At 44.3% G+C, this 27,106-nt stretch overlaps 1 protein-coding gene across 2 annotated transcripts; it reads right to left on the reverse strand.

Annotated features, from left to right (window-relative positions):
• Positions 1-593: 593 nt before the first annotated feature.
• On the reverse strand, positions 594-26,848 carry slc9a6a (solute carrier family 9 member A6a). 2 transcript variants are annotated; one of them, XM_063190422.1, is made up of 17 exons: positions 26,480-26,848; positions 25,704-25,903; positions 24,969-25,046; positions 24,139-24,215; positions 23,270-23,382; positions 21,606-21,711; positions 19,028-19,150; positions 16,188-16,329; positions 13,390-13,495; positions 12,717-12,805; positions 10,964-11,077; positions 9,183-9,294; positions 7,779-7,932; positions 6,842-6,872; positions 6,637-6,719; positions 5,507-5,612; positions 594-4,772 (listed from the first exon to the last, which is right to left on the reverse strand). In XM_063190422.1, exons 1-17 carry the CDS (start codon positions 26,751-26,753, stop codon positions 4,455-4,457), a joined length of 2,226 nt encoding a protein of 741 aa, XP_063046492.1. In that variant the 5' UTR covers positions 26,754-26,848; the 3' UTR covers positions 594-4,454. The 2 variants fall into 2 exon arrangements, with proteins under 2 accessions (XP_063046492.1, XP_063046493.1); XM_063190423.1 differs by lacking the exon at positions 19,028-19,150.
• Positions 26,849-27,106: the final 258 nt, after the last annotated feature.

Raw genomic sequence — 27,106 nt, forward strand, 5'->3', positions numbered from 1 at the left:
AAAAGATTTAACACCCTCAATGTGTTCACATACAGTAGTTCCCCTTCAGGAAAAAAATACACCCAAAAGGGAAGAAAACAAACAAATAAAATATTAATCCAAAACAAACAAACAAACAAAAGAAAACAAAAAAACACAAATAAAACAAAAAATCTAATCCATCGCATCGCATTGTGGTATCATGTCAAGAGGCATGCTTATGGAAATAGGAATAAAATAGACACACGTACGTACATGCGCGATCATTAGTTTCCTGCACAGCAGGAGATAACACTGTGTGGAGGGCCGCAGACAATCCCACATTCCCTGGACTGTAGACATACAGTACTCCAAGTCTCAAATGGCGCATTTGTGCACTTAAGGCACTATGTTTCAGTGCATAGTTAGTGCACCCTACGCACTGAAACATAGTGGCCGAAGTGCACAGGTTCGCCATTTGAGACACACCAATACAGTATATGTATATCTATAGTATGTGCTGTCGACAACCAGAACACATACTGGAACATGCCGGAAACTATCCTCTGAAACCACCACTGCCCCTCTCCCCTCCTTTCCCCATCAACAACCCCCCCGTCCTCTCACCTCCACCACCTACACTGACTGGTTGGCCACTTGTCTGGCTTCAACCATCACCAGACGGACTCAAAGAAACGACAGCGCATTTGGACCAGTTATGTCTTTCTTTCTATCTATCCCTCTCCCCCTATCCATCCTCTCCTTCAGATCTCCCGTTCTCTCTCTCTCTCTAAAAGTCATCTATGCACACACAAACACACACACACGACACAGACAAGCTGCTTTTCTTCTCTCAGGAATAGGCATCTATGCAGTCTTAGTGTAGAGTTTGATCATTTGCAATGGGAGCTATGGCCTTGCAGCCTTAGCTGTGTGAACTTTACACAGGCCTGGGCTAGGATGGCAGAGAGCCACTAGCTCAAAGGGAGTCAGACGATTTTCTGGTGGGCAGGCAGTGCCCTGTTTCCAACCACAAGGAGGGCCACAGGCTGTTCTCCTGGTTATCTCTTGGCTCTAGCCAACAGTATTTCCGTTCCGCTACCCTTCCCTAGGAAGCAGTGTGAAGGCCAGCCATTTCACTTCACAAAGCAGACTTGTTTTTTTGTTATTGTCTTGCTCAGTTCAAGTAACGTGAAATATCAAACCACCTTCAGGAATCAACGCCATGATCGTGTGACGGAGGTCTTCCTGCACCTGTTCGTCCCACTCTGCTAGATAGCCTCCATTACAATCGCATGGCCTCTCCAAACACAGAAGCTATTCTATGGCCAAATCTGAAACTCAACTCGAACAATAAATACTTCTCTTCTATGGGAAAGGAACAGATCATGTACTTCACACCTTATGAAAGTGAAAGCCTCCCTGGGAAATCATTCATTTATCAGTCACTGAGATACAGCGCTCCATAGAACACAGTGCATACTGCACACACAACTTAATTGGATTTATGCCTAACCCGTCCGTGGAAGGGGGCAGCCCCAAACGCAGCCCCAAGCAGACACAGCCTATGACAACAGATGACAACCTATGACAACAGAGAGGTGAAATGAACACATGCCAGTGTTATCAGACATGTATAAATTAAAATATATATAATGATAAATATACATATTTTAAAGAATATCTACATTTATACATGTCTTTGGGTGTCGAGCCCTCCACTTTACTGGCATGCAGCAGTCCCATCTCTTACTTTAGCGGTCTCATTTCAGCATTTTGAAGCATCATTTTGATTGGTTGACACCACCCTGTCAGTACAGTAGACAAGTGGGCCTCTGCCCTCTCCATACAATTCTTCATGCAAAACAATAAGGAAAGAAGAAGGAAAGGTTTGTTTCTCATTTTGTCTAGGCAGAAAAAAATTGTATTCTGTGAATCGGTTAAATCTCTGAAACATTCAAAGAATATTTTAAAAAAAAAAACAGGGCTATTTCGGCTATTTTCAGAAGTTTACACAAATCTCTTGCCATTGTCACATTGTTCCTTTTGCTTGTTATTTTTCTTTTTTTTACAAAAAAGGTCAAAGCGGGATCACTTCGAAACTACAGCAGTTACGCAGACGTGACTTTACAAAAAGCAGGATCCATCAGTGGATTTTAGTAACGTGTGTATGTGTTGCTTAATCTGTACAGTGTTGTTTTTTTTGGTGCTGAATATCAAACACAGAGCGCAAATGACAGACATTTTGTCGCGTCAATAATAATATTTTGTTCCATGGCAAAAATGGATAGAAAAATATTTTGAGGCTGTCAAAAAAATTAAGAAGTCAGTACACGCTGAGAGACGATAAAATGCAACCCCACCCCCGAGTTTTGCCCCTGATTTACCTCCAAATCAGCCTCCCCCTGTAAAGAACAGCAGCCCTTCGAAACGCTATGATGAGCAACATCGGGGTTATATAACAAGGTGTAAAAAACCCTCACACGGTCACAGTCAAAGGTCAATGAGTGAGATTCGTGCCTTGTGCTAGCTAGGTCAAGAAGAACACCATTACTCCAGACACATACATACAGGCTGCTTTCCAATATCCAAACTCCTGTCCTCCCCAAGTGCTTGTGGCCTCGTGACGATGTCACAAGACATAATTGACAACAGAAGTTTAATTCAGCCATCTCGCAAAAGCGCAATTGAAAGGTCGTTTTCTCATTTGCAATCAGGATTTTGATAAGGGAAACGTTTCCAACAGTTGTTATGGCTAGGCTGACAGCGGGAAAACGTTAAAGTTTTCCCCACAGATGCGAGCTGTCACGTGAAGCAGGAGTCCACAAGCACAGGCTGAGGACAGGAGTCAGGATATTGGAAAACACCCCCAGTCAACTCCTAACCAAATTCAAAACACTGATAGAGGAGTCTCCGTACCGAAACACAACACCACCCTCTGGTGGTCTGAAGGGTGTACTGCACCCAAGGTGGAGAAGGAGGGAGAGGTGAGGTGAGGGAGGGGGACTCAGGACGTTTACTGTACATTCATCAGGCACTTGCTTGATTGTGACCGCACACAGCAACACAGAGAGCCATCCTCTCATGCCTCTGATTCAACTGTCACAGCACAGAGAAGGCAGTAGAAAGCATTTTTGACCCCATCAGTCAACATAAGCTTACGCCAACTGGTATCCTTCGCTTAAAAACAACAGCACTCTTGACGCTCGATTAAGAAATATTAGGTACGCAAGCAGACAGACATACACTCACACTCGCACACTGCAGACACCAACGCACCATGCATGCACACACCAAAAGCATACATATTCATGTCGACAGTATTTTTTTTTACACCTTGCTATACAGACAGGAAAAGATAAGCTTAAGCTTGTTTGTTCTGGTGCCCATTTTTGCTTTAAAGAGGGGAGAGCTTAGTGACACATGCTTCAAGACTGCTGCTGTACCGCCTCTTGACTACGCTTTTGGGTGATGCTACGCGGTCTGGATGGAGTCCAAGTAGAGTGAAATAAAAAGAGATAACGCTAATAACGCAGCAGTGGCTTTCTGCTTCTCCTTTGCCTTGGGGATTGGGGTGGGGGTTTTAAGAAACAAATAAATAATAACAATAATAAAAAATAAAATAAAAAACGACTCCGGCACCTTCCGTACATGAAGGCAAAAATAACCAACACGACAGTGATGGCAAGAAATCAAGAAGCTGGAATACAGGAAACAAGAATGAGGTAGAGACATCGAATCAGCCACCTGATTTAACATAAAAACATGAAACGGGAAGAAAAAGAAAAGAGATGGGGTGATACATCGCTGAAGAAGGAGAGCAGGACACTGAAGAGAGAGAGAGAGAGAGAGAGAGAGAAAGAGAGAGAGAAAGAGAGAGAGAGACAGAGAGAGAGGACTGGCCATAATAAGACAGTGGGTTGAGATTGATATTGAAATCAACAGAGAGAGAAAGAGGGAGAGCAAGACAGAGAGTGAGGGAGAGTGAGAATTAGAGGAGTGCTTCTGGTTTCCATGCGCCACGTACCTCCATGCTTGGGGGAGAAAGAGAGGAGGGCCGCAGAATGAGGAGCAAGGGGGCACGAGACAGCCCAGATAGAAAGACAGAGCAAGTCAGAGAAAGATAGATAGAGAGGGAAAGAGAGAGAACCAGAGGGAAAGAGGAGTGAGAGAGGAGTGAGAGAGAAAAGAGAAAGAGAGGAAGGAAGAACACCCCACAACTCCCTACTGCAGAGATGACTACTCAGCTCAGTAGAAAGAAAAGAAAGGAGAGACAAGACGGAAAGAAAAACAAAAGAAGAGCTAAAAGAAAAACGCGCTCTCAATAACCACATACACATCCATGCCTCCGTCGCCGCTCAACTCATTCCCTCACCAAGTCCAGAAGGGTTCAGACAGACAAAGACAGTGAAAGAGAGAGAGAGAGAGGGCATGAAAGAGAATCAGAACATAAGGAAGCTCCACTTCCATCCATCCACCCAGCCCACCCCTTCAGCTCAGCTCATCACCCCCCGGCGCGAGTGCAGGTCGGTGGGCATCGTCGAGTCCCCGTCATCCATGGGCAGCACCAGTCGCGTGCCGCGGATCACCAGCTCGTTGTCGATCGAGGCCAGCTCCCGGTCCAGCTCGTCCGAGGAGGCGCCGGCGCCCCCCGTAGGCATGGAGGAGGCGTTGCCGGCCCGGGCGCCGCTGGAGACGGTGGTGCGGTGCACACCGCTGGCGTCCGTGCTGATGGTGACGTCGCCGTACGTCAGGTTGATGTCGTGGTCGTTCAGGATCAGGTCCGAGTCGTCGTCCTTCAGCTGGCCCTCGTTCTGGAGCAGAGAGGAGGACATGAGAGGAACCAAGAAAGAGGAGGGAGAGAGGAGGAGACGAGGACAGGAGAAAAGAGAAGGAAGAGGAGGACGATATGAAGAGGTGGCGGAGAAGAAGGGGAAAAGTAATTGCATTATTGAGTTTATTGATTGATTGATTTAATGTGACAATCTCAGTTCTTGAATAAAAGCAAATACATGATTTAGTGTTCCAATAAACTGCACCACATATTTAACTAAAAGAAAAAAACTGTCAGTCAGGATAAGTCAATAAATCTTGAAGGCCTATTTCCATTGTGGTCCTTTGATGTTCGATGGCAGCAGATGGTGTGACATGAGTGGCAATGTGACTACTAAAACTCTAAAACCATTTAAAGTTATCAAACGAAATGACAGGAAAGGAAACAAGATGAAATTAAACAATACCCTGTGTTGACTAGGGGTGTACGAATAGAGTCGTATTGTGTGGCATTCTTAAGTATCGAAAATAATCCCCAATTATTAATAATCATTATCATTCCCAATGCCCTAGTTCCATAACATAATAGAAGTGGAAAAGTAATTGGGAATAAAATCCTATCACATCGTATCACAGGGCATTCTTGGGGCACTCTTAAGTATCGTAAATAATCGAATTGCTGCATTAAGAAACCGCATCGTCATGGAGGCTGTGATTTACCCCCCTAATGTTGACGCGTTAAAAGGCTACATCTTAAAAAGTGATGGTGGCTAACCTCGTAGGCCTGAGGGCTGGTGAGGCAACGTGCCAGGGGGCCACAGCAGGCCGGCAGGGTGGTGGTGAGGGGCGGGCCGCTGTGGGTCAGGATGGGCTTCAGGTAGCTGAGGGGAGGAAGGGGTTAAGGGCCACACTTCGGTAGCGGGTGCACACGGCTGTCAAATGGGGTACTAGCTGAAAGGCTCACTGATTGTATGTACTGTAGTACATTAAAGCGGATAATAGCAAAAAATTAACTCTGCAACACAAAACTCTTGTTTCTGTTATGATTTGACTCTTATTATTAGTCCAGCACCCATTTTTAAGACAGATGTGTATGTTTTTCTTTGTACATTACTTAGCGGACAAATTAAACCTCTTCATAAGCCAGTTGGAATTGGTCTATGGACTATGCAAAACATGTTATTTGCACAAAACCATCCCAACACCAGCTCTTGCCAACTGTGGTTACTGTTACAAGTGCGCCATTTAGGGCTCTGACCTCCTTAAAATGCAAATAAAGGGTTGCCGACCACTCCTCCCCACCCCACCCTAATGAAGGAGTCTGGTGTGGTGTGAAGTGGTTTGCAGCAGAGGTGGAAAAAATGGACTGACACCATAAAAAGTCCTGCTTAGGTTTTTCCTTCTTCCTGGGGTCTCCAGCTATGAGGTCACACTGCCGGACAAATGTAAATGGTTTACAGCAACATGTCACGAGTAGCTCACAGAGAAGGTTGGGATATTTTTTTCTAAACTCTATCCGTTAATAAGATCAGCACAGACCCAAATATGCACATGAAAGCCCCCAAAAAGTGAATTTTGTATAATATGTCCTCTTTAAATACGGTAACCGATTTGGGGAGCTGAAAGGGTTAAGGTCTAACACAGCTGCAATGCAAATCCCACGTAACGGTATATGCAAAACTCCTACTCTACCACATGGTCAAGATAAGTGTTTCACACACACTTGCAACAATACCTACAACATACTAGACTGCTCTGCTGGTTACATCTGAATAGAATAGAATAGCTTTCATTTTTAGTAATACACTTCAAAGATTACATTTAGAAGTCAATGCCATTGGCGTACTGCACAATGTTTGGTATACAAAGCTGCAGCATGGTGCCCATCTCCACGGTAAAGGATACTTGTGATCAAAGTTGTACCAGATCCTGAAGAGCCAGGCACTCTCCTGCTTAGTGCTGCGTCGCTCTATGCCATCCGGACCGATCTGTGGAGAGCACAAAACACCACCAGAGTTAACCCAGCGACCACCACTGCACAATGGGAGAGGACACATGGATGCAATTGACACAAGCACACAGAGTTCATGAAAGTGGTGAAGGAACTCACTGAGTTATCCTGGTCCGCATCCACTCCCACACTGTTGGTTTAAAAAGACACACGTTAGTTAACTGTACAGAGCATGACAGAAATCTTATGGTAATAGACGAAACTGTATTTTAGAGGAGTGTAGTGCATGTGAGGGTCTATGACGTTTTTTGGGCTCAGAGGTCAGGTGGTGCAACAACAGCAAATGCTAATGAACTTTAAAGGCACTGTTCCAAATTATGATGCAAAACACAACTTATGCAAAAACACAATCTTGAATCTGGAATATATTGGATGTTACAGGGTGTTCTACGGTGGCAGTGGTTTACACTATGCATTTCAGGTTGGAATATGCAGAATTCCTCATTTATCAGCAAAAAGATCACATGCATTGTACGTGACTCATAAATGAGTTGGTAATTGGTAATTACATTACATTACATTACATTGCATTTGGCAGACGCTTTATAACCAATGTATATGCTTCTTACATAATCCACTAAAAAGTTGTGGTTGCCCCACCCTGACGTGTGCTACTACTAAAACATAATGAACCCATCCATGTATGTACCTCTGTAATCTAGTGCAGTGGTTCCCAACCTTTTTTGTCTTGTGTACCCCTCAAGCCATTTTGTGATATGATGAGTACCCCCTCGCCCTCACTCATGCTCTGTTCCTCTATCCCAATGTGACTACAGTCAATATATTTGTTTGTTATTATTCCATTTTTCCGCGTACCCCCTGAGGTGTGCTCGCGTACCCCTAGTGGTACACGTACCCCTGGTTGGGAAACACTGATCTAGTGTCCACTGTACCGTATGCAAAGTAGTTTAATCCATGCAATAGTGGTTTTAGCTGTGGTTGCTGCACCACGCTGACATGTGCTACAACTAAAAGGTCCTTGACCCATGACTGTTCTTCTGTGGGCGTATTGTATGTGGTCTGGTGTCCACAGTACCGTATGCGTTGGCAGGAGAGCATCTGCGTGGTTCCTCCTCCACAAACCCACACGGTGAAGAAGACCACCAGCAGGGTGGTGCTGAACATCATCCGCCGAGCGTACGTGGCCGTGTCCCGGATGGAGAGGGCAAAGGTCATGGCCCCGCGCAGACCTGAGAGACAAAGACATACACACAGAGACGCTTAGCGATGGATTTAGCCGCACACTGACCCTTTGAGAAGCAAGGATTTTTCCCTCCCCAGTTCTACACTGTGTTCCAAGTTGTTATGCACATTTGATATTTTCACTGGCTTTCCTAGTCCATCATCAAAATAAATGAGAGTCATCATAATTTTCAAGTCACAAACTGTTAGAGTACAAATCAAGAGTTACCAAACAAATCCAATGATAAATGGTATTATTTAAAAAACAATAAAGAATTTAGGAGGAGAAGTTAAAGGATAACTTAAAAGGCACTGTTGCAAAATATCACGTAACGCAAAACACAACTTCAAAACAAACTTTTCAGTCTTGTAAAGAACTGAAACATGTGAACATTCCAGACATATTTCCTTCTGAACCAATACATGAATCTTGAATCTGGAGTATATTGTGTGTTACAGGGTGTTCTACTGTGGCAGTGGTTTTACACTATGCATTTTCAGGTTAGAAAAGGAGGAATTCCTAATTATCAGTAAAAAGATCACATGTATGTGCATGTATGTGACTCATCCGACTTAAATAACAACCCTTAAATTCTGGCTGTCCATTTTATTTCTTCATAACGACTTATGACATGTTGAAAGCTGACACTTTGGGAACCACTGTGTGTTTGCACATGTGTGTGTGTGTGTGTGTGTGTGTGTGTGTGTGTGTGTGTGTGTGTGTGTGTGTGTGTGTGTGTGTGTGTGTGTGTGTGTGTGTGCATTGGTTCTTTGGGAACACTGTGAACGTCTCCCCACCCTGTCACAGATCGTTACCATTTGCTCTCTAGAGGTGCTAGCTTGTTTCAGCGAGTGCCTGTCCAATTGAAATAGTCAAAAGAAAAAAGTGAAGAGAAAAATAAAACATGAATGTGACCCATGGTTTGTGTTCCAAACATTGGGGGATTTAGAAAAAAGCGAGATGGCTTTTCTTGGCAGGCCCAGAATTCAGGCTTTCAGGACAAATACAGGCCACATGGACAAGTGCTTATTTTTCTTGCGTGTTCATGCATACCAGCCAGCTAAAATTGTGTGTTTGTGTGCACACACGTTCTTGTGTGCATTCTTGTGTTCCAGCAAACTGTGTGTGTGTGTGTGTGTGTGTGTGTGTGTGTGTGTGTGTGTGTGTGTGTGTGTGTGTGTGTGTGTGTGTGTGTGTGTGTGTGTGTGTGTGTGTGTGTGCGCGTGCATGTGAAAGCATATGTGTGTTATTGCGTACCGGCGAACATCATCATGTGCTGGAAGTTGGTGCTGATCTTGTTGCGGCGGCCCAGGTTGAGGAGGAAGGAGAGCGGGTAGATGTTGGCCGCCCTGCCCAGGAAGACAGCCAGCTGTGGAGGAGAGTAGAGGGGGAACAGCGGAAAAGAAGAGGAGAGAGAGAGAGAGAGAGAGAGAGAGAGAGAGAGAGAGAGAGAGAGAGAGAGAGAGAGAATGTGTGTGTGTGTGTGTGTGTGTGTGTGTGTGTGTGTGTGTGTGTGTGTGTGTGTGTGTGTGTGTGTGTGTGTGTGTGTGTGTGTGTGTGTGTGTGTGTGTGTGTGTGTGTGTGTAGGAGCAATGGGGGTGGAGGGTTTGCAAGTTAAGGAGAAAGTCCAAAAAAGGGGGAAGTCACACACACAGACTGCAGCCAACACCAACCCTGCTCCCTGGTCTTACCACCATGTGCCAAACCATGACGAGAGAGAGAGAGAGAGAGAGAGAGAGAGAGAGAGAGAGAGAGAGAGAGAGAGAGAGAGAGAGAGAGAGAGAGAGAGAGAGAGAGAGAGAGAGAGAGGTCTGTATAAGGGAGCTATTCTGGAGGCAGGAAACACAATGTTGACAATGTTCTGATGCCAACCACGGCCTACGTATCACTCGGCGCGCACACACACACACACACACACACACACACACACACACACACACACACACACACACACACACACACACACACACACACACACACAAACACACACACACACACACACACACACACACACACACACACACACACACACACACACACACACACACACACACACACACACACACACACACACACACACACACACAGAGAGCTTGGGCTGGGCTGGGGACAAAGTAATCAAAAAGGCTCCCCGTTCCCAATACATATAATGTAATAAGGACCCAGTTTTGGGCCCCCTTTCTTTCTGTGGCCGGGACAACTAACCCCTTTGTCCCCTGCCGGCTTCCCTACACACACACACACACTCTCTCTCTCTAGTATATTCTTAGACATGTGCTCTTAGAAATGTCTGTGGCGTAGAGAGGCGAAGAGAGGCGAGCTTGTCTAAAAAGAGCACTATTCAATCATCATGTCTTTCAAAAGCCCTTTGCCCAAAGGAACCCCCAAATCAACACCATTCTCAATCCCGCCTGCCTGCATGGATGAACCCAGTTACATGGAAGCACACTAGCATTTACTGTATGACCCTGCCGTGACTTAATGGTAGGGCACATGTGTACTGCGCGGCCAACCTGGGTTCGATTCCGGCTTGCGTCCTTTGCCGACCCTTCCCCGTCTCTCATCCAAACATTTCCCATCTCTCTCTTATACCAGAGAATCTTTAAGTATATAGAGACATGCCAATGTAATAGGTTGGGCACCTAATGTGACCAGGTTCCGGTCTGCCTAAAAGGGCGTGTCATAATACTCCTAGCACTGAATAGAACAGTCCTTAGGTCTGCCTAGGTCTGCCTAAAGGGGGATTTCCCCCCCTCCCCCTTGCAATAATAGAACCCGGAAACAATGGGCCAATGGAACCTCTCTCTCTCTTCTCTCTCTGCTTATACTGTCCTGTTGCAAATGAAGTCTAAAAGACCAAAAAAAAAACAAAAAAACATTTACTGTATATGGCCAAACATTACACAGCTGCGAGTCTGAAGACGCCAGTGTGTCACCATCTGGGTTTCGTGTCTGGCCTGGGTCATTTCCAGGTCCTACCCCGTCTCTCTCGCCACTATCATTCTACCCTAACATCCCCATGGCCATGGTAAGGATACGAATGCTCCGATGATGAAGATGGGGTTGAAGACGTGGTTCTGGAAGGTGAAGAGCGTCAGGCCCATGTAGGAGAAGATGAAGTTCTCCGCCAGGAAGTTCAGCAGCTCAAACAACTGCAAAAACAGCAAAGGGGAAGAGTTATACACACATTTACAGACACATACGCATAAAAAAACGTGCACACACACACGACACACACAGCCACACACATATGCTCTATCCCTGTAAATACACTATATAGTTTTTTTTAATTTACTTAAATCAACTGAGTGTGCCTGATAAATTATCTGCACAAGCTATTTCAGTTTTTTTAAAGTGCAATCTACAGCATATTCTGTGATCTTTCGCACAAAAAACATACACGTTCTTCACATAACAAACCACAATCAAGCTAAAAAAAACTGCAATAACAAAGATGCAATTGTTGGATCGTTGTCCCCTCCCCCCCAACCAAATGCCTTTCATTTCCATGTCTAGCCACTACATTTGCCTCAGCTGCACAAACTTGCTGATATGTGTGGAGATGGCCGTGGGGTTCAAATGATTAGCTAACGTATCCAAGGGGCAGGGCCGCTGACAGCTTTGGCTGGGCCCTGGGACAAAGTCATCTAAACGCCCCCCCCACCAATACATACAATGTAATGACGACCCAATTCTGGGGCCCCCTTCTCATTGGGCCCTGGTCAACTGTCCCCTTTAACCCCCCCACACGCCCCCCCCCCCAAACCCCCCCCCCCTGTCAGCTTCCCTGGGGAATAGAGTTGTACGCATTCAGACTTCTTTTTGGAGCTTGACGAGTCCAGCTGTTTGCAACTAAACTCAATTCTGGACAACATGAACTGGATGCATGGGAATCTGAACAGACCATTGGCCAAAATGGGAATCTTAACAATCGATTGGCTAAATGGCTTCCATATGGGAGGAGAGAGGGAAGAGGCATGTTTCCATTTATAGTTCAATCACATCGTGATCATCACCCTTCATGGTTTGGTGTGTTTTACATAAGAGTATGTGCTTTTGCAACGCTGCTTCTGTTTGGATGGCGAAATGAAATCCAATTGAAACGAGCTGCACTGCACTGATAGACTTGTAAACTAGACCAGTGTTTCTCAACCTTTTTTTAGGCGAGGCACCCTTTCAATTCATGAAAAATGTCAAGGCACCCCAAACCAACAAGCCGTAACACGGCATCGCATCCAATACCACACAACCTTTGAAAAGTAACACATTTGGAGACGTCACACGACCTACGTTTGAAGTTGCAGCTGACTGGGGCGACCTACAAACGTTTGTATATTTATGTTATTGTGCGTAAATGGCAGATGAAAGATTCCACTGACTAACATTAACTTATCAATTTAGACAAATATGTATTATATTACATAAATCATTTATCAGCCACGTTTCCGCGGCACCCCTGAGGGGGGCCTGTGGCACCCCAGGGTGCCCCGGCACCCCTGTTGAGAAACACTGAACTAGACCAAACCCTGCTGGCAGAAAAAGTCTGTTTTTTGACCAGGTAGGTTGATCTAGCCTCGCACCATAGAGGATAAACTTATATCCATTTATAATGCTCCGTCTAATTTATAATCTGTTATTGGGACACGCTTAAGGACGGTCGTTTTGCCTTTGTTATGGGCCCGGACTATTTCACGCTATAGTCTGAAGTCGAACTGAATTGAATTAAATGTCATGAACTGAATTAAATTCAAAGAGACTTGAGTGGGTGTGCCGGTGCTGTAGGGTTATTACCTGTTTGGTGCGGTCCTGTGACTCCGGTGAGAGGTTGTTGAAGGTGTAGTGGGCCTGGGTGATCCCACAGAACAGCACCGCCACAACACCTGCCAACACACCCAGACCAAACACACCAGAACAAAAACACCAGAAGCTATCCGTTACTGAGAGAGACCAGTGCATACAAGGCAGAGGGGTAATTTCAGCCAAGACTTCCCTCTTGGCACGCTACCAAAATCAGCGAGGGAGGCCTGATCCATGGACGGGTTACTTTTGAAAGATGTGGTGTCATGTTATTATTTCAATCAGTCGTTTCCTTCCAGTAATGGGGGTGTATTATTTAGGGTTTTTCACATGTTTTCTCATGGTGTCAGTCTTGTTCAATTCTTGTTCCCTGTGCTGTGGGTTGTACTTCAATTTACAGGGAGGTAATTGGATATACCGTACGTACCTATGCACTTGATCAAGACCTCCCAGAGAGATGAAAATGAATAAGGCTCATTGACACTTTCAGTGCCTCAGTGTATGGAAATATGAAAATACGTATATGACTGTGACCTGTGAATCACCATGCCTCCGCTAATATAATATAATATAATATAATATAATATAACATAACATAATATAATATAATATAATATAATATAATATAATATAATATATATAATATAATATAATATAGGACAGTAACCTGTGAAGCCGCATGCCTCAGCCAATAGGAAGGTGCTCCAGGACATGAGGAAGAAGAGGGCGGTCTCCAGCAGCTGAAAGTCTCGCAGCTTAGTGAACTTGGTGACGTGCAGGAGGAGACAGGGGGTCAAGGCTCATAGTCAGACAGAACACAGGAGCAGAGTGGAGAAGCTCTGGTCATAGTGGACCATGGGTCAGAGACCTGCTATAATACCAAACACCTTTACGTTACATTAGGCAGACGTTTTTTTGTCCAAAGCTACTTACAATCGAGGACATAATCATAGCAAACATGACCTGAAGATACAAAGTGCACGGGAAATAATACAGAACAATAAGAGCAGAGGCCAATAGGGTTAGTAAGGTTTTTTGTTGCCTTTTTTTGAGGAAGACATGTGCACTTTCACCTCAGTAAAACAAACCTTGTGTAATTTGGAATGTGTTATTTCCAGTAGTGGGTGTGCACATCCAAAGTAACCTTTTGGAGAGTAATTGGAACTTGGAATGTGTCACCTTTCTCACTGACTCAAATTTTTGGTTCAAGTTAGAAGCACCTTTTCTCCTGGGGTGCATTTGCACTTGTGCATTAAGGTCAAGTGGTGAGGGACTTGGGGATGGTTGCCAGTTTGATTCCTTACACTGCCAGGTGGGTAGGGGGCGAATAACAAGCACACTTTCCAGGCAAAGGATCCACTCGACACAAAATAAACCATCAGAAAGACCAACAAAGCCCAACGCCTCTGTTGAACTTGCTCACCTGACAACAAGTCTTGGCCATAACTGTTCAAAGGGCAAAACAGATGACAGAAGCACAAATGACAAAATGACTTAAAGGGGTATGCCACTATTTTGGGGCTTAATACAGTTAAAATCGTTGGCCAGGGTTTATAAAGGTGGTAAAGTGTCTATTTTTCATGTAATACGTTGTCTTGTTTTAAGACAAGTTAAAAGAGGGAGCATGTCGCTAAGCTAGTGAAAGTCAATGGATCCGTGTAGCATGTAGCAATGCTACACGGATCCATTGACTTTCACTAGCTTAGCGACATACTCCCTCTTTTAACTTGTCTTAAAGCAAGACAACACTTAATATGAAAAATAAGACACTTTACCACCTTTATAAACCCCAGCCAACGATTTTAACTGTATTAAGCCCCAAAATAGTGCCATACCCCTTTAATTGCCACATTTCCTAAATAGATAACGTGGCACATTATGTCATTGCCTCAAGTGATGTTGTTTTATTCATAATCTACAAACGCTTTAAGGTTCGTCGATGCTTCTATCTGAAAGACCACAGTACGGACATGACTCCAATGACACGTGTGAAAGAGCCACTTAATTGGCATATTCCATTTAACACACTGACACATTCTCTCATTTTTTCTTGAGATGTTAATGTCCCTTACGACAGACACTATAATAAATGTGTTGTTACTAAAACAGTAATGACCAAGTTGTAATCTGTTGTAAACATATGACTCTATTTAGGTGTCATAGTAGTACTGCCAAAATCTGAGGTTTTTTTTTAAGCACAGGGAGTCTGAATACCTGTGGAACAATACATTTCAGAAGTTTCTATCCAACACCTCAGGGAGGGCAGTAGCGGCTCCAATGACCATGCTGACCATGAGGTAGAGTCTCTCCAACATGAAAAAGATGTTACGTTGCTATTTGATAAATTATTTGTTGAACACACTTAAGGATTTAAGTACATAGAGGTGCACAAATCTTCAGCAGTCCAGGTGCATGTGTAAGGCAGGAAAGCCTGATCAATACTGAAAGGTCAGCACCAGGCTAGTACGAAATTCTGAATTGAAATTCAAAGTAATGCCATAATACGAACACTAGGTGGTGGTGGAAGCAGCCCAACAGGTGCCGGGAATAGACCTGTTCGGAGTCGACGTCCTCATGAATGCGTGCGCATCGTCGACTCAAACACACCAGAGATATTGTATGGATATTACGAGAGACTCCACTTTTCTGGGTGGTACTGCACTCTAGGGGGAGTGCAGACTCCATTCAGAAAGAACGGGCTGCTGCGCTCAGAGCCGTATCTCGACAGCGGCCACAGGAGAACTGCCGGCATGGGAAAAATCGGGAGTGGTGATTCGGTATGCAATACTGTGTGACAGTGCAGACACTAAAGAAAGAAAAACTGCCGTTCTGAAGCGTGTACGTTGATAAAAAATAGAGATTCCGAAAAGTACACTTGTTATGCTATTTTGAGAGGGAAGAAGCTGTTCCAGAAGCTAGGAGATTTTTGTTGTTACAAGACATTAAATTACTGACTGGACTGATGACATCACCAGGAATACCCGTGTCCGTGGTGCCCACTGCATATCTGAGGTTAGCGCGAGCATCCGTTATCTTATTTTGGAAAAAACACCTGTCGAGTCTCTGTACAAGTGAACGGAGAATGGATGATTTTGAGGCAGCGGTTCGCACGCAGCCAAATTATGTCATACCTGTTTACAAACTCTAAAAGGGTCTATTGGAACATACTGATAAATATACAGCATCATCTAGTGTTCCCATTTTGTCATTACCTTGAATTTCTTTGAATTTAATCTACACCACCCATTGAGAGTACATAGAACACCACCACCTAGCGTTCATATTATGGCATTACTGTGAATTTCAATTCGGAATTTCGTACAAGTCTGGTCAGCACACAGCATACTGAATACTGTTTTTTTCTCTCCTTTTTTTCTTGGAGCATCGCATTTCACATTTGGAAAGAACAGTTTTCAGTGTGCAGTGTTTTCTGAACACTTAAGGATTTGTCAAAAAAAAGGATATGAGTGCCGTGAAGACCCCGATGACGACGCCGAGGGCAAAGGACCCGCTGAAGACCCCCAGGAAGACGCCGAAGGACTTGAGCATGGCCATGGCCTCGAAGGTGTGGGTGTTGTCCCCCTGCGGCTGGTACGCCACGATGGAGCTAAAGGATCACCAACCAGGAGCCCCAGGGACACACGCGGAGACGGCAGGAACAGAGGCCATCAAGCACAGGACCCAGCACAGGACCAGAAGCCAGCCAGCGAACAGAAAAAGGAAAAGACATGACAAATCAGCAGAGTTGTACAAAGTAGGGGTAGATATCTATGGATGGAATTACAACACGAGTAGTATGACATGGTTGCAACCTTGTAATATCATACTAATAGTGTTGCAATTACATCTGTAACAGTACAGTACTAGGTGCTAACTGATGATGAAGTGTCGTGTAGTGGTCAGTGTAGTGTACTGTAGTGTAGTGTAACGTACATTTCTCTGCACCCTGGCTGTAGCATTGTTTATGTTATACCTTTATGTACGCCGGATGAAAGTGTTTTCTAACTGTAACAAAATGTACCACTGCAGTGTTCTTAAGATGGTAACTCCCAAGGTAAAATAGGTGCTATAATATTGTCTCCCTGGGGCTGGTGTGCCACTATGGAGCAGAGGGGGTCACAAACAGGAGCCTGGAGACACATGCAGATGGCAACAGAGGCCAACTGGCAATGGTAAAAACAGGAACACCTGTGAATGGTGGCTAGGCAAAACATACAGGTGTGATTATACTGATGGACAGCTGACTGATGTTGAAGAAGTATCTGTCTGTTCACTGTAATGTGCGATGTACAAAGCGCTCCCCAAAAATGCAATGGGCCCTTTTCTGTACCCTAGCTGTATTGCTTTTGTAATACTGTAGCATTTCTTTGTGTCTTCTCCATATCTGAATTGCTTGTTTATAGCCTCTTGGGTAAGCTGCTTTGGATAAAAGAATCTTCAGAGTTTTCTCTTAACATACTGTCTGCTATGTGATAGTGGTAACTCTAATGTCAGTCTAATGTACGCAAGCCTATACTACAGTATTCATACTAACAGACTAGCTAGCTTAAGCAGACTCAACACTGTACTTGCAATTTAATAGCTACTGAAGCACACAAAGTCACGAGTCTAAAAGGAGATAAAACCACAGCAAACACCATGCACTTTCAAGACAGAAATACAGAGAACTACAGGCAGTGGTGTTTACGTTATCTAATACTGAAGTGAGGTGGCCCACATTTTCATGACTGCTTCCCTACAAGGCTAAGCTTGGCCTGATGCAACCGCAAGCTGAGCATTTTAACGACTTAAGTGTGTGTGTGTGTGTGTGTGTGTGTGTGTGTGTGTGTGTGTGTGTGTGTGTGTGTGTGTGTGTGTGTGCTCACATATAAACTGGTTCACGATCAGTGAAAGCGCAAAACACTGTAGTGTATGCTATGCAGACAATCAATCAGGCATTCAATGGGAATAGCTGCCAAAAAAACGGTCAAACTTGAAAAAAGAACTCCACTGTTAGAACTTCTGGAGTATGTTTCTGAACGGGAAGTGGAATACCTGGAATCCCAAAAGCCAGTATCTACATTCCGCCTTCCAGCAATTGTGCTGCAATCTTGACCAAAGAAAGTCAAAGATTATTGAAGTTTTTTGCCTGCCAGAAGCCATTTCCAGCTTTATTGGGTGTGTGTGCAGCTGAGAGGTCAAGGTGCAGCACTGATATGTAGGGCAAAGCAGGCCATGCCTGCAGCTCTGTTTTTGATCCCTGCCTTGCTGAAATGCAAACGAGTTTCACTCTGTGGAAACTATTCATGTGTGGGAGAGAGAGAGAGAGAGAGAGAGAGAGAGAGAGAGAGAGAGAGAGAAAGAAAGAGAGACAGACAGAGACAGAGACAGAGAAACAGAGAGACAGAGAGACAGAGAGCGAGAAAGAACGAAGGAAGAGGAACAGGCAGGAAGAAAGAAAGACAGGATGAAAGAATGAAGAGGAGGGGAAAAAAGAGAGTGAGAGACAGGAAGGAGAGAGTGGAGAGAGAAAGTAGCAAGGAACTAGAGAGAAGCCTGCTGAAACCAAAACTACATGCCACCACAGGAGCGGTTAGAGTCAGACCACAGCACATCACGCCTCCTCCCAGAGTATACATGGGGGTGGGAAGAAGAGGAAACCATCTCTCTTCTCAACCAGTCAGCAAATCACCTCAGACCAGCCTCACGCTGCACGGTTGCTTTGATTTCCGAGTCAGACATTTGGGATCAAAGCATCAAGTCTTCTTTCGCTGCTACTACACCTAATGAAATAACCTTGATCTCAGGAAACGTCTGAGTGCTCTGGTGTTTCTGAAGTGGCCTGGGCTGCATTCGGTTTTGGTTTTATGCTCAAGCTCCATTAGCCGCCATTTCAGTCCAGTTGCACTGGTGAGAGGCCAAAGTTGAGCTAAATATGGACTGCCATGTCTATCCAAATCTGGCAACAGTGAAATAGCGATTTGGAAGTGCTAAATTGTCGTTTTTTAATCATTTTAATTTTTTCACTGCATGTGAAAGCATTTGATCTCATGCTCAAGCTCTGTCAGCTGTTGAGTAGCAAACAGGACGCATGAAGCTCAAATGAGAATGTGAATAAAATAGAGTGAGTATGTGAATAAAATAGGAGTGAAATGTTTCCAAAGCTGGCAACCTTGCTCCGAGACAGGCCTGAGGGTGATTGGCTGTGCATGGCCTGGGCCAGCAAAACCCAGACGATGCGTCCACAGCAAGAAAGGAAGGGGATTGGTCGAGGGGGTTGTCAGTCACTCAAGTTCTATGCACTACTATTGATTGCAGCAGCACACCCGTTGCGGGGCGTGGCCGTAGAGTTGGGCCCGCCCATTGCCCAATGAGGAAGGTTTCCGCGGGCGTGACGTCCCGCCGACAGCGCCCCACTGTGACTGTGACGCCCGTAATAAATGAGAATGCTGGAGAGACAAGGCAAGACGCCCGATTGGCCAGGAGGAGAATGTGGGAGGGATGACATGGGATGAAACGGAATGAAGGTCATTAGGGTCAAAACAAGTACTCTATTTGAACAAAAAAACATTCCACACTGACATTGATCATGTGTTAACAGGATTAGTTTACAAGGGTCACACAGTTATTAACACATATACTGTATGTACAACTTTCTTCAAGCTGTTGACATGATTAGGGTGTGTCAAAGAAAGACAGACAGACAGTAAAATGAATAGATGGATGGATTGACAATACAGACAAGGTGTACGTGTATCGATATATCATACATATTTTACAACCATTGTAAATGCAACCTCCCTGTGAACAAAGTACTAGTGTCGCATGCCTGGCGCATGCCCTGAAGAATGCCCAATCCACTATACACTGGCAATTGTAAAGTTTTATCTGAACATGTTACTATAAATAAAGATATTTTTTTAACTTCACGCAGTGCCTTGGTCAAGATATGGTCTTCTTTTCCCCCAACCTGGACAATGTAACCTTGGATCAAAAAGCACCCAGTAAAACATTTTAATGTTATTCTCTGAAGGGACGATTGCGCACCTCTGCCTTGAAATAAATGTACCAGTGCAGTATTACGCCTTTTCCCTGCAATCTGGCTTTAATTCCAGCAAGACTAAATTACAGGGGAAATGTCAGGACACTTGGTGGCAATTAGCCTCAATGGTACAAATCACATCACTGCGACTTGAGACTGAGCCCCAATTAGTGCCTGCTGTGGCTGTGGGCTAAATCTATCCACTCTAGTTTAGTCACACTGGTTGATATGATGGATTACGCCAGTGGTTCCCAAACCCCAAATCCCATTTTGGACCTGAGAATATTTAGACGACCCCCCACCCTCCCATATACATTTTATGTTGGCTTGGGTCATCCTCATTTAATGTTTACATTTGTTTGGTTTTCTGAAAATGTTAAGTGTGCCAAATGTGATAAAAAGTTACAAAAAATCAGTAAGGGGGCAAAAACATCCGCACGGCACTGTACCAAGAACCAAACAGTTTTATTGCTACATTTTAATGAGCAATTCCCAGCAAAAGTTAATAAATGTATTAACCACACAGTGAATACAGGTACCACCAATTCTTGGAATTGCTCATTCCCATTTTAATGCATCCCCCTCAGTCTGCACCCCCAATTGGCAATAAAAAACCCAGCTCTGACTTTGCGTGAACCAACAGCAGTGATGGGCAAAAATGATTTGGTTTTACCCATCCAATTCAACCAGGTGATTGGCTAGTACAGTGGTAGCCTGATAAACCAGACTAAATGTGGATGTCTAATTTAGTCTGGCCTCGATGCATAATACATCCGAAGATTGTTGATGAGAACAACCTTCCCTCAAAACCCTGCCCGCTTTGATTCAAAACACATCTTTGCGTTGTAATTGGTTTGCCAGATTCATGGCATTCTGGCTTCATTGAATCATTATGCGAGGCCAGACCCACCCGTAGACAAAACATTTTGCCGTCCAGCGGGTGGCGCTGGTTCACCAGGCTAGTACAGTGGTTCTCAACCTTTTTTGAATAAATGCCCCCTTGAACTCACCATAAGCCTCCCAACGCCCCCTTGACCTCATCATAAGCCTGCCAACGTCCCCCTTAGTATTGAAAAATATAGACTAATGCCCCACAATGGCAACTAAGCCCCGCCCCCATTTAGCTGTATCCTTCTCAACCATGGAGGTAGTATAAGAACTGGAGAGAGTGAATAAGTCCCGCCTCCAGTCATTTCAATGGGAAATGCTAGGCTAGTGAATTCAGCCAAAATTGAACAAATTTTTCAGCTTCAAAGATGTAGTCGTTTCCGCCGCCTGTTTACTCAGCCAATTACGTGCCATGTTAATGACTGACTAACAATTGACCAGAAAGATATATGGAAGACGGACATTGGATGCATGGAGGTGCCCAACCACACACCTGTATAGGTATGTGTGCCCAACACTAAACTCCCGCACCCACCAATCATATCCACCCTCTTTGAGCGAAGTGGCGTCGGAAATTAGCAAATGTGTGGGAATTGCGACGAGGAAGTGCCTTGCTAATCGGCGAAGCTAATCAGCCAAATCCTGACCCCCTGTTCTCAACGCCCCCTGGGGCTTCCCAGCGCCCCCTAGGAGGCTCTAACGCCCCCGTTGAGAAACACTAGGCTAGTAGAATGATCACCTGGTTGAATTGGACAGGTAGAAAAAAGTCATTTGGAAAATGTGACTCTGGATTATATAACTAATGAATCCATTTTGCCCATCAGTGACCAACAGGTTGATGGGTTACGCCATTTCAAATCCTTTAACGGCTGGTACTGTAAAAATAATACAGGAAAACAGTAATAATAGTAATAATAGTACAAATTTGACAATCAACACTGTTGCCTTTAACGAGATGTAGGATGAGTACTCACGAGGACAGCACCACAGCAACAGCATCGTTCAGGACGCTCTCCCCAAACAGCAGAGCGTAGAGGTCCACATCCACCTGCAGCTCATTGAAGATGGCCAGGACCGTCACTGGTGGAAGTCATGGAGATTATGTAGGTCAATATCAAAGGACTAGATGTGTGCCAGTGACTGTGTATATACGGTAAGGTACAGTCATTGGGGAACATATCCAAAACACTTTAAACACAGGAGTTGAATAAGCATAGTATTTTAGAAGAGGTGGTCTGCACTCTCGCTTTACGTTGTGTCTCAAGATGGACAGGGCAGAAACTGAGGTGAAACAGCAATAAAGATCTGAGGCAGTACCAAAGGGATAGCTACAGTATGTGTATACAACATTCCTTTAGGGCAGGGTTTCCCAAACTGGGGTGCGTGCACCCCTGGGGTGCGCGGCCTGTCATAAGGGGGTGCGTGAGCTAAATAGAGCAATGGTGGATATGTGAGTTCTAATCCAGCATTAATGAACATGAAGTAGTTTTTAATTGTATGGTGAATTGTATGCTGGGATGGTCCATCTGAAGTGTAGTTTAACTCCTAGACTGTTGGAAAATAGGATTCCCCAAAACAACTGTGCATAATGTGCAGTGAATCGTACTTCAGCACACCAAAATATTCGCTTAGGGGGTGCGCGAACCACATTGAAATCTACAAGGGGGTGCGCAGGGGGAAAAGTTTGGGAACCACTGCTTTAGGGCATCAGACGATCTCAAGTTGCCCAGTATTGACCATCTACTAGCTGGCAAGGGTTAATTTTAACTTGTAGCTCTTGAAAGATGCACTGTCAATGAAAAGAAACAACAAGCAAGATCTGAAGTATCAGTAAGTCCCAAAGGAGTAGGTGTGCACAAAAACACAGACGCAGACAGAGGTGGACTGCACATTCGCTTTGCTCCAACAAGATAATTATTGCAAAATACGAGAGGCAAAAGATCAAATCTTCAATAGTTATTCTTCAAATCAGATTATCCAAAGTTTCAAGGTTTTTTTCAATCAACTATTTACGGTACTAGCTAAAGTTACTAGCCTTCATCTCATTGGTGATGGCCAGAAGGATAGTTGCTGAGAGGAAACAAGGATGTGAGTCATTGATGTCATTATGGCTACATAGATCCAGAGCCAAGAACTCTTACGACCTTGATATCTTTGCACCCTTGCGGCTTTGCCTCCCTGGCTTCCTTGTACAGGAAACTGGTTAATGACAAAAAAAGTCTTGACAGAACAAACTCTCACACTTCAAATGCCATTATGAAACATCGCAGACGCCATTTAAAGCAACATGCATTTATTTCTCACATCATCTTGAGTTCCTTTGAGTTTTATTCGAAGCAGTGAAGCCACCATACCTGTAAGATATATTGATTAAGCTGGCGAATCCACTTTACCTGGGTCCTAATGTCCTATGCCTAGTGTGCAAGATTAAACCCTGATATTGATAGAATTGACCTAGCCAGTGAGGCCACCGTACCTGGGTCCTAATGTTATATGGCCACTAGATATTTGAACTGTGGTATGGATATCATGAATTGAGCCAGTGAGGCCACCATACCTGGGTCCTAATGTTCTATAACCACTAGGTGTTTGAACCCTGGTATTAAGAGCATAAATTTAGCCAGTGAGGCCACCATACCTGGGTCAGTAGCGGAGACAATGGCACCAAAGAAGAGGCAGTCGGTGAAGAAAAAGTCTCCTCCCAGCTGCCCCACCTGCTTCATCAGCGTCACGATGCCGTACATCAGCAGCCTGGACAGGACCAGAAGATCATAGATCAGTCATCAAATCTTTCCCATGAGTGTGGGCTAATTTTGGACGGGGCCACACTGACCTCTAAATATGCTTTAGTGCAGAGGTATCAAAAGTAAAAGTGAAAGTTTCCAGTGTTGGACAGTTTCCTTCCAACACAGGTACCTTATCTGAGTAACCAGTTGACCTGTGTATTTGTCTTAAGATCAGCTGACTGTGCTGGTTGGATCAAGTTTGGGGTGGGTTCTTGTTAGGTTTTTAGTGTTTTTCAGTAACAACACAGTTTATCTACCTCATTAGGCGCAATGAAGAAAATGGTGTAACAGCTATGAAATTGTATGTGTGCTAGTGTTGTACTTACACCATGAATTTACTTTTACTTTTACTTTTGACTTCTCTGCTTCAGTGCAAAGTAGTACTCTATCCAAACATTCTAGACATCAGTGCAGCTGCACACTGTACACAGTGCTGCTCCACCATGAACACGCCTTGTGTGATTATATCACAGACCAATTTCCCTGGGAACATAATCATTTAAGTTTGCTTGAAACGACAACCAAGCCAAGAAATCCCTTCTGGACTTGAAATAGTGGCAATTTTGGACCAAAACGTCACTGTGCCCTACTATTCATGTTGCACTCTGACATTCTTGCAAGATTATCAATAAATCTCCAGAGGTCCACAATCTATTGCTCTAAGCCAGTCACTCCGAGAGCCTGTCAGTGCTTTCACACAAGCCCCCTAATGTGTACTCACCCGATGATGAAACAGGAAATCACTGTGCCCAGGAAGGCATAGGCCAGGATGGAGCCCATGTTCCGGAAGAAGTGTCTCTACAGAAAGCCACAGGGACAAACAGAACGACAACAGTCAGCACAGAATGTCAAAGGATAACTTCATGACAAATGTCAACTTCAAGGACCACTATTATAGACAAATAAAAAACAAAACCTAAGTAGATAGCCTATTAGAGAAGATCACTATTTAGATCACCATTTGCTCAACATCATAACGAAACTGCTATGACATTACCAGGAGTCAGATTAAGAATTTGTCATTGTTATTTTGGTAACAACAAGCTTATATAGTATATTGTACATACATACAGTATAGTCTGTTGCCTAAACAAACAAAAATATGTTGAAGGACATTTGCACAGTAGATGGGAGACTGGCCAGCAACAATGAGTTATGATGAAAATTTCATTTAACACATTTAACATTTAATGGGGGGGTGTTAAATGCACACCCCCCCCCCTCCCCCTCCCCCCCGGACGGAACAAAAAAAAGAAAACTATCCTGTATACTGTGTTTAATGGCATTTTCATATTGATTAAGTTTTCCTGCCTTACACCTGCACCTGGACAACTGAAGGGTTGTGCACAAGGACTTTCATGTACTTTCAACAATAAGTTATCTAGGAACATTTCTGTAGCCAATGTTCAATTTTGTTCAGGTTTGTGCCCTTAGATCTATTTCTGAGTCCCGGTCCAACAGTTCAAATGTGCTGAAGTTCTACTTTGAAATGCCTTTGAAGAAATTTCTTCTGTTAGAGAAGCTCTTCACTAGCTGCAGTGCTTCTCTTACCCGCTTTAGGCTGTAGCCTGCATGGAATATTATTGGGGGCAGTAGAATGTTGAAGAACACCTCCGGATCAAATGTTACCTGTGAATGGAGAAAATCATGCGAGACAAAAAGAAGTAATTAATGATAATGACAATGTAATATATATTATATTATTACTGCCACACCACAGTCCACTGACAGGGACTGACCACACTCCGTCTGTGCCGCTGTGAGAACTGACTCGAGCAATGAATACAGTGACTAAGAGTACAAGGCCAGCACTTGAACACTCTTGTGGTGTGGGCCAGCACACAGGTATGAAATGTTATGTAATAGCTGTGTCCTATGGCACGAGATAGGTGAGGAGGCACCAATTAGTCATGCAAATATAAAAAATGTTTCAGTCAGTTGATGTGGATACAGTGGGTCTTGATAATGTAATTTGGAAAGGCAGCTTAATACAATTCTGACCATGTAAAGCTGATATTGATGCTTCGAAATGCAATGAAGTAGGCTGTGTTTGACAGAGGTATCTTCAGGAATTTAGGGTGATGAGAAGAGGTAATCCAGCCTACATGTAGGTCTAATTGGAGGATGTTCTGTGTTTGGTGGGTCTGGGTTATTGACGACCTATTCAATGCAATGGCTGTGATTGACAGAGGTATATCTTTAGGCCTCTAGGGGGGAATGAGAGATAGCCTGCTGGCAGTTATGAGAGACAGTTTTGGGGTTTGGTGGGTGGGTCATGCAGTTTACCTTACGAAGCATCTCATTGTCTTGCACCTCATCCACCTCCTTGGAACTGATCTCTCCCTTCAGTGTGTATTCGTAGAACTTGCCACTGACGTTCACGAGCAGGGTGGGAGGGCTGGCATTCACGTGGCAACTCAGGGTGATGTTGTTGATGTCTCGCGGCACATGAATGCCATACCGTAGTACCACACCAACCAACACTCCTAATCACAAGAAGGAACAGAACAAAACTAGGTATTAAATGAACGCAAAGGATGATAGCTGAGTCACAAAATAAACAAACGAAGGATCCCTTAGCCACCACTCGACGTGATATTTATGTTTCTGTTTTCTAAGAACAACGCCACATCACCCTGGTGTAATACAAGTGATGCTACGTTGACAGTGCACACATCACACGGCAGGCCTTTGAGTAAAACCTTCTAATAAACTGGGAGAACCTGCTGCCGTGGTCTGTTTGTCTTCCTTTTCCACGAACTGAGCCCTTGGAGTCTGACATGTAATGCTTCACTGATGACATTTCGCTTTCAAGCGGCTATCACAGAAGCTAACGTTAGCCAGGCCATCACAACACACACTAGGCCTGAACACTGAGAAACGGCGTTTTTCATTCAAAACGTTGACATTTATCTGCGATCAGTGAGCTTAATTCAATCAGTGCTGCCTTGCCATACTAACGCACACAGGGTATTATGTTGCAGTAAGCTAGCTTTCACTGGTGGGCATGACGGTGTCAAAACAATGACTTCGGACAACACTGTCCAGCATCAGCCTCTTACCATATATCATAGCTAGTCCCGTTTCGTGCAAAAATCTGAACCGCCGGTGTTTGAAGAGCCAAATTGTTAATATCGTCAGAGTTAGGAGCATGATGAAAATAAGCAGATCGGCACTGTCTTGCCTATGGCTCTCCTCAGCCTTCTTCTCTGTTACGATGTTCTCCATTGCACTGTCTTCAGCCCTGGACAAGCAAATAGTCAAGCTAACTAAAACACACAGGGAGAGCATCCCTGATATACCACAATTCCCGTTGTTTTTCCACCGAGAACCCATGTTGACATTGCTTTATAATAAGCAGTCTGTGTATCCACTGGTTCCCAATGTCCACTGTTGTAGCTTGAGATAGGAGGGGTATGGATTGTTCCTGATTCAGCCTTGCTCCGCCCAGCGGCCTCTGCGTCACCTCAAGGAAGCGAGTTGACTTTACTTCTTTGTGTCAACACTGCGCCCTTTCCACGCAGTTGGATGTAGTCATTTGTACAATAACGTCACAGAACCCTTTCCTTTGTATAGATATCAACTGTTAAATAATCATTCTGGATACTTACTATATCTAGGTATAGGTGTGTATTTAACGATCTAGTTGAGATTGGCCATGCGTTTTTGCAGTTACTGATTGACCAAGA

Source organism: Engraulis encrasicolus, chromosome 23, assembly GCF_034702125.1.
Source record: "Engraulis encrasicolus isolate BLACKSEA-1 chromosome 23, IST_EnEncr_1.0, whole genome shotgun sequence".
NCBI classification, from domain to species: domain Eukaryota; kingdom Metazoa; phylum Chordata; class Actinopteri; order Clupeiformes; family Engraulidae; genus Engraulis; species Engraulis encrasicolus.